At 46.5% G+C, this 18383-nt stretch overlaps 1 protein-coding gene across 8 annotated transcripts in view; it reads left to right on the top strand.

The window, feature by feature from the left end:
- Nucleotides 1-18383, top strand: part of APLP2 (amyloid beta precursor like protein 2) — a 429108-nt gene that overhangs the window by 229694 nt on the left and 181031 nt on the right. For all 8 annotated transcript variants that reach the window (XM_069614142.1, XM_069614144.1, XM_069614143.1 and 5 more), the window contains one exon: nucleotides 15133-15207. In XM_069614142.1, coding sequence (XP_069470243.1) covers nucleotides 15133-15207 — 75 coding nt within the window. The remainder of the gene's footprint in view (nucleotides 1-15132; nucleotides 15208-18383) is intronic.

The following is an 18383-nucleotide window of genomic DNA, read 5'->3' as shown; positions in this document are numbered from 1 at the left end:
TTGAAGACCCTCCACCATCCACAAGGTTTTCTGGGACCAGGGACCATGCCATCTCCCAACTTTTCCCTCCCTTAATTATGCCCTGCTAGAGCCCTACACTCCAACTCTGACTGTCGAACGCTTCTCCAAGCAGAGAGTGGGGGGCAGGTCTCTCCTTGGCTGGTGCCTTCCTTTGGAACAGCCTCCCTGCCCCTCTCAGACTTGAGCCGGACCTCCTTTAGTTCTGTAAACTGCTCAAAACTCTGCTCTTCTCTACCCCTTTCCCTTCACTGCTAATCACCCAACTGCCGCTGTGATCGGTGGCTTGATCCTCATGAATCCTACAGGATCCCAGGCCCCTCATCAGTCTGTACACCCACCCCCCGCACTTATCCAGTGCACTTGCACCCCTGAAATCCACAAGGCCTATTAGGACCATGACTGAATATTTATTTTTATTTCCCCTGTTCCCTTCCCAATTAACCTTGTGGCACTTTGAAAAACAATTCTAATGAAGCGTCTTAGGCTCAATAAAATAAAATACCACCACCTTTCAAAGCAAGGTTTCCTGATGGAAAAATCCCTGTAATCAAGGTATTTATGGAAGGGATAAAAAGACTTCACCCCTCTGTTTCTTATGCAACTCCCTTCGTCCTCACTAAACGTAGGGGCCCTCCATTTGAGCCAATGCACCAGGCTAGTTTTGGGGGGTAGTCCCCTATAAGACTGCTTTTCTGGTAGCGATTACTTCCATTAGAAGGGTAAGTGAACTGCAAGCTCTCGATTCAAGACCCATTTAACATTCATAAGGACAAAGTGGTTTTGTGCACGCATCCACGCTTTGCACCTAAATTTCTCTACAAATTCCATGTTAACCAATATATAGAAATTCTTTCAAAATCCAACAGTGCAACCGACACCCAAAGGTAACCTGGCGCTAGGACTGAGATCATAAGAATCAGGAGATAAAAGAGGTTTTCAGAGCCTTCCTAAATTGTAAGTGAGCAGACACCGCACGGAGGGTAGCCAGGAAAGCATTCCACAAGATGACCGCTTTAACCGAGAAAGAACAGCCTCCAATTCTCACTCGACAGACTCAAGGGACAGCCTGAAGAGCGGTCTGCAGAGCGTAGTGCGGAAGCAAGAACAGAAGGTTAACATTTCTGCTGTAGATACTACGGGCCAGCAGCATTAAGGGTCCTGTGCACCAGGCAGATTTGAAGTCCACACGCCTTGCCACTGGCAACCAGTGAAGGATTGAGAACTGGCGAAATATGCTTGCGGTAGGGAGTACCAGTGGCAAGATGGGCAGCAGAATTTTGGAGAACCTGCAGACGCTGTATCAAATAGTCCGGTTGAGCCAAGTATAAAGAATTGCAAAAATCAATCCTGCTGAGATCAGGGAAGAAACCACTGGGGCTTGCAGGTAAAGAGGAATAAGTTGCAGAACCGTTCGAAGTATTTTCAATTGAAAATGACCAGCCTGACGGACCGACTAACCTGACAAGCCATAGAAAGAAAAGCGGATCGCTTAACCCCCACATTTTTAACCACCGGAACTGCAGCGGGAAAAGAGCCAAAAGAAGAGAGCCAAAAAGAGAGAGCGGTAGAGGAACCCACAACCATGACCTCGGTCTTGTCTCAATTCAATTTCAGCCAATTTTCGCTCCTCCGCAACCCACAGCCGCTAAGCAGTCTCGCAGCTGAGTGGCATGGGCTGGAAGAAGATCCAGCCAAACCATAATGAGTATCGGCATACGAGTAGCATCTAAAGCCGTGGGCATGGATCAGAGTGATTAGAGGCTGAATGTAGATATTAAAGAGTTGGAGACCAAGCCGATCCCTGAGGGACCCCACACATCAGAGCAGAGACCGCAAAGAGGAAGGGTTGGAGCAACAGCCACTGAGAGCGGTCAGAGAAAAGACGAACCATGAAAGAACAGGACCCGACATACCAGCAGCTGATAAACGACTGATCAAGATCGAGTGGTTAACAGTATCAAACGCGGTCAAAAGATCCACAGGATCAATGCAGCCACTCCACCATGACCAGCAATAAGAGTAAGATCATAAAGCACCGAGACCAGAGCCGTCTCGGTACCTGGTTCTCGGTCTAAAACCCGACTGAAAAGCATCGAGCAGGGACGTAGACTCTCAAACGCACCAGTAGTGGAGACAGTAGGGATTCAAGCAACCTCATGCAAAAAAGGCATAAGAGAAATGGTGCGCAAATTGGCAAGAACTGAAGAATCCAGAGCAGTTCTCTTTAGAAGGGGAATTACAGTAGCGCATTTTAGAACAGAAGGAACAATCCCAATAGAACAGGAGAGATTTGCAGCAGAGGTAATATGAGGCAGAATTAAGGGAAAAATATCTTTCACCATAGACAGCGGAAAGGCATCAGGAGGAGAAGCAGATTTCATTCTTGCAACTGCTGTGGTAAGTTCTGCAGCGGAAAAGAGTCCCACAGAGCAGCAGTGGATGGTATAGTACCCAGAGATAAACCAGAAGGGGGACCAGGCCCAACTTCCAAAGGATTACAGTAAGCCGAGATAAAATACCAGATTATCAATTTTACAAATAAAAAATTCCGCCAGGTAATCGCATCGTACTTGAGAAGGAGGTATAGAATCTCCAGAGGATTCTCTGGCCGACAGAGCGGACCACTGAAAAGCTCTTTAGGCTTTGCAATGGAATTTTCAATTTGAAAAGTATAGTATGTTTGTTTGGCTTGCTTGATAGCCAAATGACAGAGTTAATATCACAAAATGCAGTTCGGTCCCCAAAAAGGTAGGAGCGCAATTTATGTTTAAGGCAGAGAGTCTTCAGCTCCTCCCTGAAACACGACTCACACGGCCACATGCGAGCCTGGCCTTCCACCAGGGGAGCAAGCAGATTAGCCATGGTGATGACGATTTTAGATAGGGCACCAAAATCTAAAGGGGTACAGCACTGCAACTGGTATTAATATGCGCAGCAGTCCAAGAAGTGTCAACAGTATGCCAGTTTCATTTCTTAATCTTCTGTTCTTCAAAGACCTGAAGGGCGGTCCGAATAATCCAGTACAAAAGGTATGACCAAGTGATCAGACCAGGTGATGCGTAAGGGGGTGGAGACCGTCAGAATCATGTTTGGCAAATACTAAATCAAGCCGATTACCCAAGCTGTGAGTCGGCTCAGTAACAAACTGCAGCAGAGAAAGATCCTCCATTGCAGTGATAAGTTTAGACGTAATTTTATCCGAAGGGTCATTGCATTTATAGTTGGTCACCAGCACCAATCGGAACAGAGTATTGTAGCTGTAAAGACTCCACAAGATCCATAAAGAGATCAACAAAATTTGAATCCTAGCCAGCGGGGCGGTAGACTATCAGAACATGAACTGTCTTTGAAGCCGAGAGGGTCATGCGCACCAGAAGTACCTCAACCCAACAAAGAACAGGCAGTGGAATTCTGGTGGAAGCAAATATAGACTTCTAAATAAAAGCGACACCACTACTAGGGTGACAACCTACTCGATCTGACTTTTAAAATATTATAACCAGCGGGGAGCATGGCTACCACAGCTGGTCCAGAGGATGCAGAAAGCCAGGTTTCACTAACAAGCAGGCAGTCAGGCTTAAAATGAAATAGTAACCCAAAATCAGCAGTATGGGAAACCAAGGACCTAGCATTTATTATTAGCAATTTAAACGGTGTAAGTTAGGAGCTAACCCAGAAGCAAAAGAATCTGGTTTGTGAAAAAAGCCAGAGGGCCAGCAGGTATCGATAGGCACCAAGGCGATAAGTAGTCTGCTTTTTTAAGTGGCATTCTTCCAATCAGTGGGAGAATCCCGCCTGGACGGGCAGAAACCGGCTTGCCTTTGGCGCACAAAAGGCTCGTCTGCTGCGCTGCCGGGGGAAGCAGCACATAAATGCTGTTCAGTGAGGGGCCACGTGACCACAAGATGCGCGGCAACGGAAGAGACCTTAGGTCTACATGCACAGAAGAAATACTACGCTGAAGCACCTCACAATGCCGAGATAAGGCAATAAAGTAGCATTACAGCACAGGAAATGTGGGGAGTAGTGTTGGGCAGAATTGCCTGCAGTACCCTCGGACCACCACATACAATTAGGACTACAGGTGTAAGCAAAAACCAACCTTTGGTATAAGTCTGTTGTGGTAGCGAGCTGAGCAGCCAGGCTTATCTCAAGAGTGAATGTGAGCAGTACAAGAGTTTACACAGAGGTTTTACAATCACAGTGGTTCAAGTAGACACTTATACTCAAGGTTTCTTGGTAAAACACTTATTAATTTATTACACAATCATTTAGAAAACATTCACTAGAAGGAGGCAACTTAATATTATACACAAACACACTTCAATAGCAAACAAACAAGTTTATGAACAAATTAGGCTCCCTGAAATAGGAGCAAAATGGCATTTCAGTTACTTTCAAAGGGAGCAAAACGGCACAAGTTAGCAGAATAGATCACTAATACTTTCCTAGGCAGTGAAAATAGTTATAGTTCACTAGAGGACTCTATTCAGTTCAATAGGCATAGGCCAAAGTCAACGGACTAGTGTCTTGGATAAGAAAGAGTAGTTCTTTAAGTAAACGGTAAAGTCTTTGCCAAAGTTCTCAAAAGTAGTTTGTACGAAGAATCATATGTATGGTTACCAGCTGATGAGGCCACCAACTTTCACCGCGAGAGAAGCGTTTTCTCAATCTGGTTGGCACAGTACCTTTAGTATGAAGCAAAAAGATGCAGCTGAAGATGTTGGTTCCTGGCAGTTCCTGCAGATCTCACTGTTCCTGAGTCTGTCGTGGGGACAAGAGGAGGACGTCAGGGGACTCCTGCACTGCACAGGATCGTCGAACACGCTGACAAAATGGCGTCACTTAAGTTCGAGTAGCTGTTCTTCAAGCACACAAGCTGGTGTCTCCCCCCCGCCCCCCCCCTAGTTAATCCCAACCAGCTTCGAGCATGGTATCCAGGTGGCTTACGAGTTGATTGGTCCCACCAACTCAAAGGAAGAAGTCGTCCTTGAAGGGGCCTCTCTGAAAGGAGTTTTGGCGATTCGGACCTGCAGCATGGGTTCACCGGGCAAACCAACGGTCCAGGAGTTGCAGCAGCCATCCTCTTCCAGCTCGTCTCAGGTTCTTTCGTTCCAGTGGTTGACTCTGCTTTCCAGTCCAAGAGACTCTCCTTTTTTAAACAGTTTTCTTCCATTCATTCAGCCTAGCTGCCACTCGCTCAGCAGGGTGGCTGTCCTTGTCAGCCAGCCAATCACGCCAAGTGCATTTGGGTCTCCTAGAAGACTAAACACGGGGATTTATGGGCACCTCCCTCACTTCCTGACCACCACAGACACTCCGATGCCAGAGGCGGTTTTCAGTCCTGAAGCCCGCCAAAGGCACAAACAAAGGGACCAAACATGGTTTGGCACACAGACAAACTCTAGAAGGACCTTTCCAAAAAGAAACGGCGAAAAAAGACAGGGACTCCTTTAAACAAAGGGGCTTAAGGTGGCATGTTGTAAAACCTGTGCCGGTGTTCGCGGTCGGGAAAAATCATGGTCGTTTGTTCTAAAACCACTGCCACCAGCCATTTCGATAGAAAAGGGTAGCATTTGACTGCTACATGAGTTTTAGACACAGGGGATAGTAGGTAACCCCTCAGCACTCTATAATAAGATAGTCTTTTTAAATTCCTAGATCCAGGACACACTAAGTCAATTTAAACTTAAATTCTCAGGGAAACAGTTTATCCCAGAGAAGGTATTTAAACCATGGGACAGCCTAGAAGGCTTCCCTGTGTCACTGCACTGAGGGTGCTGTGACAAAAATAAAAAGATGTTTAAAACTCCATAACAAAAGAAGATAAACACAGAAAACAAACAATTTAAAAGTTCAAAGCCCCAAGTTTAGCAAAAGAGCTGGGGGTCTCTAAGGTAGAGAGGAATTAGCACATTTGAGAATTCTGCCCAACAAGCAGGGAATGTAGGTACACCATTATTAAAATAGCACTCGATTCAAACAAATATTAAAAATAAATTCTGCTGAAAGAAGTCTCCATACATTAGCGTTGGGAGAGCAGTGATGTACTACCGCAATAGAACAAAACCACTTTGGATGCCAGATCAGTTGTATAATTTTTTTTTTGTTTTCTGAGGCTTGTGGAATCTGCTTAGATCACATGCTGTGCATAGGCCGACATCTAGTGGAAGCTGCGGAGTATTAGTTTGTTTTTCGAAACTCGAAAATGGGCGTCGACGCAGGGCATGCCAGTAATACTATCCCTAGTGTGACGTCCACTGTACCCATGATCCCTCACGCGTCTAGGACCCTCAGATTGTTTTTTTCCGCCATGCTGGTCAGAAGCACTGAGCGGAGTTCCCTGACTTAGTCAGATTTTGCATATATTGTTATATATTTCCCCGTTTATTCCACCTATACGTCGAGTCTCCGAACATCGACACTCGACGCCGGATCGGAGAAAAGTCAACCGTCGAATTACAGCGACGGATTTGGGCCTCGGAAGGCCTCTGGCCTCGGCCCGGGCCTCGGAAGTCCTCTGGACTCGGCCCTGCAAGTAGGGAGAGTGGGGGTGGCACATATCCTACACTCTGATTAATATAGGTACATTACTTATATTCCTACACTCCCAACCCGCTGCCACAGGGTGCGTATGGAGGGTACCCCTTTTCAATTTTGCCGCAAGTATCCTTGGGTTGACAGACACGCCACGTGTAACCTCTGCTTGCCGAGGGACCACCCCGAGGCGAATTGCAGAGCGTGCACTCTGTTCAAACCGAAGACCCTTAAGGACCGTTCGACAAAGCGTTGGGCCCACCACACCAGGCGACAAGAGGCCATGGCCACTGAGGGTGCCTTCAGCGATGTCAGTGACGCCGTACTTTCGGACGGCGAGGGCAATGTGGCGTCGATGGACAGCCAAGCGCAAGCCCCCGACCTCGGAAGGTTGTCTGGCAGGGCAGCTATGGGGAAGACACCCGGCGACACAAGCGCTACCCACACCACTTCCAGCAAACAAAGGTCCAACCGAGACTCAACGTGCACGTCGAGTTCTCGGAAAGAGGCACGTAGAGAACGGTCCACCGAGTCCGTGTCCTGGGCGTTCGCGTTTGAGATCGCCTCATGACACTAGGCAACCCTCCACTGTTGATAAGAGTGCCTCGCTCCCCTTAGTGACTGAGGTTCGGTCGTCGGAGGACGACGCCGACCTCTACCCCCAGGCCGCACTCCAGGAGTCGGCGTCTGCAGGCAGCGCAAAGGCTGCTACCGAATCCCGTACACTCTCCCGAGACGGACTCTACCCCCGAATCTCGATGCCAGGCATCGAAAAGCTCTGATAGGGCCCAAAAATCAGGGAAACGCACTTCCACCCGCGGGGAGGGGGAAAACAACGAAGTAAGCAGTCCCAGCCTACTTCCACTCCTAAACTACATTCTACTCCACCTAAACAGACCAATAAGTCTCAGTCTCTGGTCCCTAATGCCCCTGTTCAAACCAGTAGGTCTAGTCAGGATAAAACAGGGAAAGCACTCCAGAATAGTTACTCAGTTCAAGGGAATGGTCCAGTGATGACATAGACAGAGTAATGTCAAGGATGTCGTCATTGGCAGATTTATATGCCAAAAACCCGGAACACTTTCTCTCTTGTACCCCAGAAGGGTCAACTCTCTCAGGCTCCAAGGATCCTATACCCCCAAGTAACAAGTCCCGGGGTGAAGCACCAACTCGGTCTTCAGACCCCTTCTATATACAGCCCTATTCTCAGTATCAGGAAGATCCATCCTTTGGTGAGGATCCAGACGTGGGCATGTTCGAAGAACAAACTGGGACGGGCTATTATGGGGATGATGAGGACCAGGAGGAGGAGGACGACCCAGCTACATAAAGGGTAGATTCCCTGGTAGAGAAAGAGCCAGCGGTTACCGACTCCCCTGTCGACAACCAGCCTCTCCTAAATGAGGTCCTGTCCAGAGCTGCACAGCACTTCCACATTGACACCCAAGGTGCTCAGGAAGAGAGGGACTTTGCAGAGGAATTGGTGGGAGAAAGGAGACCTGTTGCTCAGGCCATCCCTATCCTTAAGTCCATACAAAGGAGGATAGACCCTTCCCTTGTTAACCCCAATCTCACTAGGGCAGTAAACCCCAGAATTGAAAAGCTTTTCAGGGCTGCCCAATCTGACCCACTGTACATAAGGGGACATCTCAAACCGGACTCCCTGGTTGTTACAAACACGCGTAAGAGGGCGGGAACACCCTTGTCATCGTCCGAGGCTCCCCCCGACAAGGAGAGCAAGAAGATTTATGGCTTGGGCAGGAAAGTAGCCTCCACTTCCGCCTACCAGGGAAGGATTGCCAACTCCACCACCCTGCTGGCTAGTTACAACTGCCACCAGTGGGAAGAAGTCGCGGCTCTCATAGACTCCGCCCCAGAACCCTTAAAGAGCCAATTGGCACGAGTTTCAGCAGAGGGGAGAGCCGTGTCAGGTTGCATTTTAAAATCAACCTTTGATGCCGCGGATAACGCTGGCAGATTAATTGCTGAAAGCACGGTCATCAAGAGGCATGCTTGGCTACGGCAGTCTGGTTTCAAGGCCGAGACGCAAGCATCATTGATAAGCCGGTGGAGCCGGATCTATTGTTTGCAAAGGCGGTCGAGGACGTGCTGAAGAATGCCAAGGACGAGTACGAGACACTCGAGTCCCTAGGGCAACTAACCAACAAACCCCCCTAACCAGAGAGGGAATGGCAATTTTCGTCGGCCTCGCGGACAAAACTCCCAAAGAGGCTCAAATTATTCCTAAGGCCAGGGTACTCCATGGAACACTAACCAGCAGTCTACCCAGAGTTATGGCTGGGGTAACAAGAGGTGGTGGTAGGGGTAGAGGCAGTCACAATAAAGGAGGGGGCACGCCTCCACCAAAACAGTGACGCTCCGTTCAGGGTCCCTTCTCACGCATCCCCAGTAGGGTGACGCATTTCCATCTTCACCCAAGCTTTGGAAGGGATCACATCAGACAGATGGGTGCTGTCCAGTGTCCGCAGGATACTGCATAGAACTCCTAGAGCGTCCCCAAAACCACCCTCGGCGACAAAGAATACACTCCTTAGACCACCAGAAGATCCTACACGAAGAGATCGAAAATCTTCTCGCAAAGGACGCGATAGAACACGTCCCGGGACACCAGGTAAACAAGGTTATTTATTCAACTTACTTCCTTGCGCCAAAAAAAGATTTGACTTACGGCCTGCAAACAAGTATGTCAAGCCCCAAAAATTTCACATGGCTACTCTCCAAGAGGTAATTCCCCTGCTAAAAAAAGGGGATTACATGGCAACATTGGATATGAAAGATGCCTATTTTCATATTCCATGTTCCCAGCGCACAGAAAATATCTGCGCTTCAAGGTGGACAGTCAGCACTACCAGTTCAAGGTACTGCCCTTCGGAATAGCCTCGGCTCCAATGGTATTCACCAAGGTACTGGCGGCGGCGGCACACCTACGCAGGGAGGCAATCCCAGTGTACTCTTATCTGGACGACTGGCTCATCACGGGGGAGACCCCAGTAATTTGCAGGACAAACATTCAAAGAACTATGGACCTCTCCTTCGAATTGGGCTTCTCCATAAACGAGAAAAAATCAAGTCTGGTGCCCAGCACCACCAAGCAGTTCCTAGGAGCTGTTCTAAATACTCAAGAGGGGTTGGCTTTTCCTTCAGAGGAAAGAATTCGGAATATACCTCTGCAAATTCCGCAATATTAAACCGGTCGCCAGTTAACAGTACGCAAAGCAATGCGTTTGCTGGGCATGATGGCGTCATGTATTTACCTGGCCCCACGCGCGCCTGCGTCCCATGCAAGAATGGTTGGCGAAACTGTGGGCTCAGGCAAGTGGTCAGTGGGACGATCTAGTGGTCGTTTCGCCCAACACTTGTACAAAGCCTCCACTGGTGGACAAGAGACAATCTATCCAAGGGGAAACCCTTTTACGATCCCGAGATACAGGCGGTAGTCACGACGGACGCATGCCTGACAGGATGGGGAGCTCACCATCTCCACCACACAGCTCAGGGTCTCTGGTCTCACACAGTGGCCAAGAATCACATCAACCTGCTAGAGCTTCTGGCAGTTTTCAGAGCACTTCAAGCGTTCGAGCCCCACCTGCTGAACCTGTCGGTGCAGATCCGGATGGACAGCACGACAGCCATGTTCTACCTGAACAAGCAAGGAGGGACTCGTTCGCCAAATCTGTCCAGACTTGCCCAGAAAATTTGGATATGGGCACTCAGACGGAACATCTTTCTGTCATCTCAACATGTTCCAGGGGATCTCAATTCTCTAGCGGACGCTTTGAGAAAAGATCCCCTTCCGGAGGAACACAAATGTTGTCTACACAGAGAATTCGTAGAAGATCTCTTCTCTCAGTGGGGTTTCCCCACTATAGACCTATTCGCCACAAGCGAAAACACAGTGCCCAGGATTCGCATCCAGGTTTCCCCAACCAGACTCCCTGTGGAACGCCCTGTGGATGAACTGGTCAGGGATGTTTGCGTACACTTTTCCACCAACTCCTCATCAGGAAGGTGGTGAACAAGATGAACAGAGTCGATGACGCTCGTCCTAGTTGCTCCCATGTGGGCGAGACAACCGTGGTGTCCACACCTGTACGCAGACTCTCGGTGTGCGATCCCATCAAACTCCCGGGCTGGTACAATCTTTTGTCCCAGCACCAAGGTCAGAAGGTGCATCCTCTACCCAACTCCATGAACCTAGCAGCATGGCTCCTGAGGTCATAGTTTGGACATCTCAATTTACCACAGAGGTGTATGGACATCCTAAAAGAGTCTAGGAAACCGAACACGAGGCATTGCTACTTCGACAAATGGAAGAGATTTGTTTATTCTGGCACCAGATAACGAATCAACCCAGTTGATTGCACTCCTTCCTCAATCGTGACATACATGCTCCACCTGCTGGACGCAGGGTTGGTTTTCAACTCACTAAAGGTACACCTGGCAGCACTGTCAGCGTACACCACCTCACATAGCAAGGTGTCGTGGTGGAAGGTACCCGTGGTTAAAGCCTTCATGGAGGAAGTAAAGAGACTTCATCCTCCTATATCTAACCCACCACCAGGATGGAACCTGAACGTGGTGCTATCTAAATTCATGGGGCCCCCCATTCGAGCCCATGCATAAGACAAGTCTCAAACACCTGACATATAAGACTGCCTTTTTAGTAGCCATTACATCCATGAGAAGGGTCAGTGAAATTCAGGCTGTCAGTGCAGGATCCTTTCTTTACTATTCATAAGGATAAGGTGGTTTTACGGGCACACCCTAGGTTCTCACCTAAGTTTACTTCCAAATTCCATGTAAACCAGTCCATCGAGCTTCCGGCTTTCTTCCAAAACCCACAAAGCTCGGCTGAGGTTAAACTACACACCCTAGATGTGCATAGGGCGGTCCTTTACTACGTAAACAAGACCAGACCGCTTAGGAAAACAGATCAACTGTTTGTCTCCGTAGCCACAGGCAAAGAGGGAGATTGCGTCTCTAAGGGTGCCATCTTCAAGTGGATTGTCAACTGTATCCAGTTGTTACACTCTTTCTGACAAAACTTTGCCTTTTACGCCCAGAGCCCACTCGACAAGAGGCATTGGGGCCCCTCTGGCTTTCATTGCAAATGTTCCCCTTGACACCATTTGCAAAGCAGCTACTTGGAGCTCTATTCACACTTTTACTCAGCACTACTGCATTGACACCCATTCCAAGACAGATAGTGGGACAAGCGGTTCTAAGACATTTATTTGCTCATGACCCTTCTCAAATCCCACCTCCTTCTAACACTGCTCGCTAATCTATGCACAGCATGTGATCCAAGCAGATTCCACAAGCCTCAGAAGGGATGCATTACTCACCGTAATCGTATTTCTGATGCTTGTATCTGCTTAAATTCACATGCGACCCATCCTTCCTCCCCTCTGAGAGAAGGCGCATGGATGCTTGTAGTCTTATCTTATTTATCTGCTTGGATCATCTGTACTCGCGCTACTCCTCATGCTACCTCATGTCAGAATAAATACAATCTGAGGGTCCTAGACGCGTGCGGGATCATGGGTACAGTGAACGTCACACTAGGGATAGTATTACTGGCACGCCCTGTGTCGACACCCATTTTCGTGTTTCGAAAAACAAACTAATACTCCGCAGCTTCCACTAGATGTCGGCCTATGCACAGCATGTGAATCTAAGCAGATACAAGCAGCAGAAATACGATTACGGTGAGTAATGTATCCCATATATTAGATGCAATCCAGATGCGTTCCTCTTTCAAAGAGCAGTTTGCCTTTTTTTACACCTATAGCCCATTCTACTCAAGGCACAGGTGCTACTATATCTCTAATTGCGAATATTCCTCTTGATGCGATTTGCAAAGCAGCTACCTGGAGTTCTAGTCACACTTTATACAACCTCACTGCTTAGATGCACCTTCTAAGACTTGATTCTCAGGTGGTAAGATATCTCTCTGCTGCTTTTCCTTTAAACATTCCACCGCCATCTTCTGGTACTGCTTGCTAGTCTATGCACATCCTGTAATTCTAAGCAGATTTACAAGCATCAGAAGACATGCAATACTTATTGAAATCATATTTCTGTTGCTTGGATCTGCTTAGACTCGCACGCCCACCCTTCCTCCCCGCTTGGAGCTGAAGTAACATAGACCTCTTACACACTTCCTATCCTTCTGTACTCGCATATTTTTTTCAGGCTCTCAAGGCAGAATAAAAACTGGGGGGAAGGACCTTGACGCGTGAGGTATCATGGGAACACCGCACACTGCACAACACGTCATAGAAGGGGAAGTGTTAGACACTCCCAGGTTGATGTCCCTTTTTGAACTTCGAAAACAAGATACAATACTCCACAATTACCACTAGATGTCAGACTATGTGCACAGCATGTGAATCTAAGCAGATTCAAACCTGATCAGGAAAACACAAGGGGGGTGGTCCTGGCTGAAACAGTCAAAGCTGATTGCAAGTTATTGAAATGCAAATAAAATTTGTTATGTATCTAATCCTTTGTTATGGTACTTATTCGTATAAATCCAAAGGAAAGATGGAGAGGTACCAGGGAGAAAGAGTGTATACCACAAAACACTTAATTGATATACGACTGGGAGTCTTTATTATTTTTCTCCTCAGTCAAATGTTCATTATTAAACAAAGGTTGCATAGACCTGTAAATGATACAACCATTGCATTAAATTGCATAATACAAAATATTCATTATTTTATTATTAAACAAACAAAAGGTCGCATAGACCTGTAAATGATACAACCATTGCATTAAATTGCATAATACAAAATATTCATTATTTTATTATTAAACAAACAAAAGGTCGCATAGACCTATAAATGATACAACCATTGCATTAAATTGCATTATACAAAATATTCATTATTTCATATATTCAGACATGTAAACAGCAAAAACACATTGATGCATGGATCAATAGAGCATTTTTTGTTGCTCTAACACAAAACCTTGGATAGGTCTAACAAAAGCCAGGCTGGAGGGTGACCAAAGTAGATCGACGTCACTGACATAAATCAAAACCAATTGGAAAACAGGGACCTGTTAACCCCAAAGGGGGAAGTGTCCCAGGACGTTTCGGCTAGACAGTGGATCACAGCCTTCTTCATGGAGCCAAGGATTTGGAAACCCCTGTGAAAGAGGAAGAGGTGCTGTGGTTTTCAAACCTGATCAGGACATTTCGGGGGCCGTCAGTTCGGCATGGGCCAAATTTGCGCAGACGTTTCACTGCTGGAGCTAGTTCGGCGCAATTCTACTTCTTAACATTATTTTGAATACAATTTAAAAAGAAAGGATACAATTCAGGTTGGCGTGAACTCTGGTCTGAACTCTGGTCTGTAGTTCTGCGCGGCCGCACTGGTAACAGCAAGACCATACAGATCTTTTTTTATTTGCACCAGTTACATATATTAAGCGTAACTTGCCATTCTCGACCTTTGCTCATAGAAGTCACTGGTGCCTTTGAAAGTAATAAGATCTCGATAGCCTAGTGGTTAGTGCTTCAGTCTTGCAGCCCTGCTGGCCAGGGTTCGAGACAGCAAAAAGTGTGTATTTTTATTAAAAATAATGTATTCCTGTGCCCAAACATGCTAAGGCCAAAACATCTGTGCGCCAGACTAGTCGTGCCTAACAGGCCATGCCAAACCGACCCTGTGCCGAACTGGCCGCTCCAAAATGGAGTGTACCGAATACAAGCAACAGAAATATGATTGCAGTGAATAATGAATGTCATCTGCTGTCACCAGCCAGCATTGGGCACATCGTGACACAAATGTTACAAAAAAAGGACACAAATGGGTCCTGCCATATGTCACTGAAAGGTGATGTGTGCGTGACCTAAAAACAAAGGAATCTCAAAATTTAGATGGGTGAGCTAAGCAAGGAAAGTAAAGGAAAAAGGTTTACTTGCCCTCAAAAGTGGGGGAGTTCAATCCTAGCAAAAAGTTGAATGTGGATGTTTATTGATGTTGGTGATGGGAGATGAACCAGTCAAAAAGCAAGCTGCCCAAAGGGACCGGTCTTAAACTGCATGGCTGTTTTTAATATATGGTACTTGAAATGGCTTTATGCAGTTAACAATAGTGCACTTAAAAAAAATATGAAACCTAGTTCACTACCACCTGCCTGTTCCAGGCACATTAAAAAGCTGGAACTGATTTTGCTAAACAAGTGAAAGGGAACAATGTTATCCCTGTAGCACTCAGACTGGAAGGTGGTGCTTGCTACATTAAACCAAACCGTAAACACCACTGAGGGAAATGAAACCGTCCCCATGCACTGACAGCTTAACAGTACCGCCAACATAAATGAGCTGAGCATTCCAGTGAAGCGAAGACGCCGGGCAAGGGGTCAATACATAGGTGAAACTGCTGGGGTGTACATTGAAATGTATAGTGGGAAAATGCAAAAACCTCCGAGATGAAAAGGCTTGCAGAAAGGCATACAACTACATCCAAGTAGGACCTTTCTCTCGGAGTGGGTACCTTTTTATCATTTCACAAAAGATGTAACCATTTTGTTTTTCTGCAGGTGAAAAAGGAATGGGAAGAGGCAGACCAGCAGGCCAAGAACTTGCCAAAAGCAGGAAGACAGACACTCGCCCAGGTACCAGGGTTACAGTCCAGGGAAGGCATGATTTGCTTTGTACATCACTGAATAGACCTCTCTGAAACCCCTTTGGCTCCTTTTTCTTTCTGACCAATTAAACCCCCCTGGCCTTTGTGTGGGATGTTTAACTTTGTATGGCCATCGTTCTGTATATTGCCTGTTCAGTTCCAGGGAAAGCTAGACATCTGGCATCTGATGCCTTTTTGTACTCATTAGGTTGCACTCTCCAAAGTTACAGAAGCAAAACGTATGCCCCAGAGTTGTCCAAGAGTTCATGGAAAGACAATCGTTTCAAGTGCAGGAAGTTGCCTTGAATTCATGTGGATTGGCTTTCAGGATGTCTCGATTTGCAGCTTATTTTCCATGGAAAGACAGTGAGCAGGAATATCCTGTATGTTTGGTAGAAATGCCACTCTTTACTTGAGATAGCACCTTGTACTGTTTACTGGTTTTTTATTGGTTTTGCATGTTTTCACAGCAAGTGGAGCGCTTGCTTTGACATCTGTGCAGAGCCTGACGACGCAGGTTAAAATTCCGGTAGGGCCAAACTCAGCCTTTCATCCTTCCAAGGTCGAAAAATGAGCACCACACACTGCTCTGTCCTTATGACGCCTGAGGCAGGGTTACTCATGGTGGTGGTAACCTCCCTCTGTAGTCATGTGGCTAAGCTTGTGGTAGCTTTTGGATTTGTGTAAAACGGCCTCACTTCATGGAAACCATTTTACCTGAAATTCACAAAATGTTGTCTTTGGTTGCCTCAAAGACATAGGGGACGGGACGGGGGGAAGACGGTGGGAAGAATCACATGACCATATACTTAAAACAATCCTGACTGGCAAAGAGCTCTTCCTTGGTGCATGGTTTTTGGAGATCTGATGCCCTATAAGCTGATCACGGCTGTTTGAATAATGCTGGCTGTGGGATTTGGTGCAGTATTCAGTCATCGACTTTGAGGATTTGAAGCAGACCTCTTCACCCACTCACCTGGTCTACTGCTTCAATTCGGTTCACATACTTGAAGGCCCGAAGCGCTGCACTAGTATCCTTGATGCTTCAACGGATCAGACTATAAAGCACTGCCTCTCCAGAGACCAGAAGGAATGGACTACAATGCAGCACTCCTTCCCCAAATCCAGTGAGACAACTGGATCGCAGCTTCTGCATCAAGGCCTAGTCTCCATGAAGTGTTTGTCTGCATCACTGGACCCAGAAGCGGGAGGCCTTCTCCTGATGTCCCCCTCTGTATCCAAGACACTCGAAGGGCTTGGGCTGCCCTTTGTCCTAACCCCACCACCAAACTCGCCCGTCTGTGGCTGGCTTATAATGGGTATGACTTCACAAGCATCACTTTTATAATTGTTTACCACTGAGGGTCTTCTCAAGCCTACATCTGTGGCTCTCCCCCTGCGTAAGGTGCTTTTTCCTTCACAGTTCTCCTGGTTTTGTGTGCGTTGTACAAAAATAAAAGTGGTGTCGCTCTTCTTTTACTCTGGAGTTTAGGTGATATCCAGTGTTCTCTGTATCAAAGCGATAGAGGAAATGTCACTACTTGGTGGATTTAGAACAGACCAATTCAAAATAGAAGTAACTAGTTTGTGCAGTACTGTCAGGTTGGAGTGACATATTCTTTTACATACAGTATCATATACTCATTTACATTGGGTCAGGGGAGACACATATTTAGTATAGAAAGGTTTTGGGAAGTTATTATGGGTTATATTTTTAAACAGCCAATTTTGCCCTTAACCTTCATTGCAGTCTATGGAAAATGCCCCAAGCCAAGATGGAGGTTCTCAGTCTAAATTCTAATTGGCTGGAGATTGTTTATAGGGAGGACAGTGTACATTCTAAACTGCCTTTCATCGTCTTTGCCCAGCTGAGAGGTCGTGTGCTATGCTGCTCCTGCTTAACTTGTTCAGGGGTGTCAAGTTTCAAGCAGTCGAGCGGCATCTTTGAAAATATAACAGGAGTCGTGTATGGAGTTTGGTGGAGACACAGGACAGGAGTGAGAAATTTCCAATTTTCTGAGAAAAGAAGTTTTCACAAGATAAGTGACTTTCCATGTTTTGTTGAACTTTGTAAAAAGGTTATTAATTTAAAAGGATTGAAATCGCAAACCTGTATCTAAAAACTGAAGCGCGTACGTTTGTTTTGTTTCCTACGTATCATTTCAAACTAGCGCGTGATTTTTTCCGTTACCTTGAGCCTGCGCGTGAGAGAACGTTTGACTCGCGTTTACTGCTCATATACGTGAGGGGTTTTGCTACGTGAGTTCGCGTGTGTAGTTTATTACGCGTATCTGCAAGAACAAATCTATGTGGAGCTTCCGCGCGAGCGCTCAGAAGTGTCACGTGATAAAATGAAAGCACGTGTGCGGTTTTCCCCGCGATTTGGTTTTTGCGCGTGTGCGTTTTTCCCCGCGATTTGGTTTTTGCGCGTGTGCGTTTTTCCCCGCGATTTGGTTTTTGCGCATGTGCGTATTTTTTCGCGTCTTGGACTTTAGCGCGTGTGCGTCTTACCCGCTATTTGGATTTTCAGCGCGTGTGCGTATTTCCTGCGACTTGGATTAAAGCGCGTGTTTTATCCCGCGGTTTGGATTTTCAGCGCGTATGCGTTTTACCCGCGGTTTGGTTTTTTAGCACGTGCGCTGAATTTTTCCACAAATATTTCATCGCAAGTTTTAAATTTGTTCCAGAGTAAAAGACACTCTAAAAAGAAAATATAAAAATAAATACAGGAACTTAAAAGAACTTCCTTAAACCTATTTAAAGAACTTTAGACTTTGTTCAAGATTCTTGAGGTTGAGAAGACGAACTACAAAGTTAAATATTACATTCATGGACCTGCTGAGAAGGCTGAATGATCTTTAAGATTCTGGTCAACAAGTAAGGAAGTCTTGTCTGCTTATCACTTCTCTGGGCATACTGAAGAGAAGTACCAGGGTATGGTTTTTTTTGGACTATTTTGGTAAAGGATATAGAGTTTTAAGGCTAGTATAGTAACCCATTGAGTAATGAGGTGTATTATGTTTGTTTTTAACTACAGGTGAAGAACCAGCTAGTTGATAGCTTCCAGCCTGGTGTTTGTTAATTTGTCCCTTCCCCCTTTCCCCTGGAAGTGAGGTAAACTGAGCGGTTATATATATTATCAGCTCAGAGTGCCACATTTTGGGT

Source organism: Ambystoma mexicanum, chromosome 9 (genome assembly GCF_040938575.1).
Source record: "Ambystoma mexicanum isolate Mex_15411 chromosome 9, UKY_AmexF1_1, whole genome shotgun sequence".
Classification (NCBI taxonomy): domain Eukaryota; kingdom Metazoa; phylum Chordata; class Amphibia; order Caudata; family Ambystomatidae; genus Ambystoma; species Ambystoma mexicanum.
This window is presented reverse-complemented; position numbering and strand designations above follow the sequence as displayed.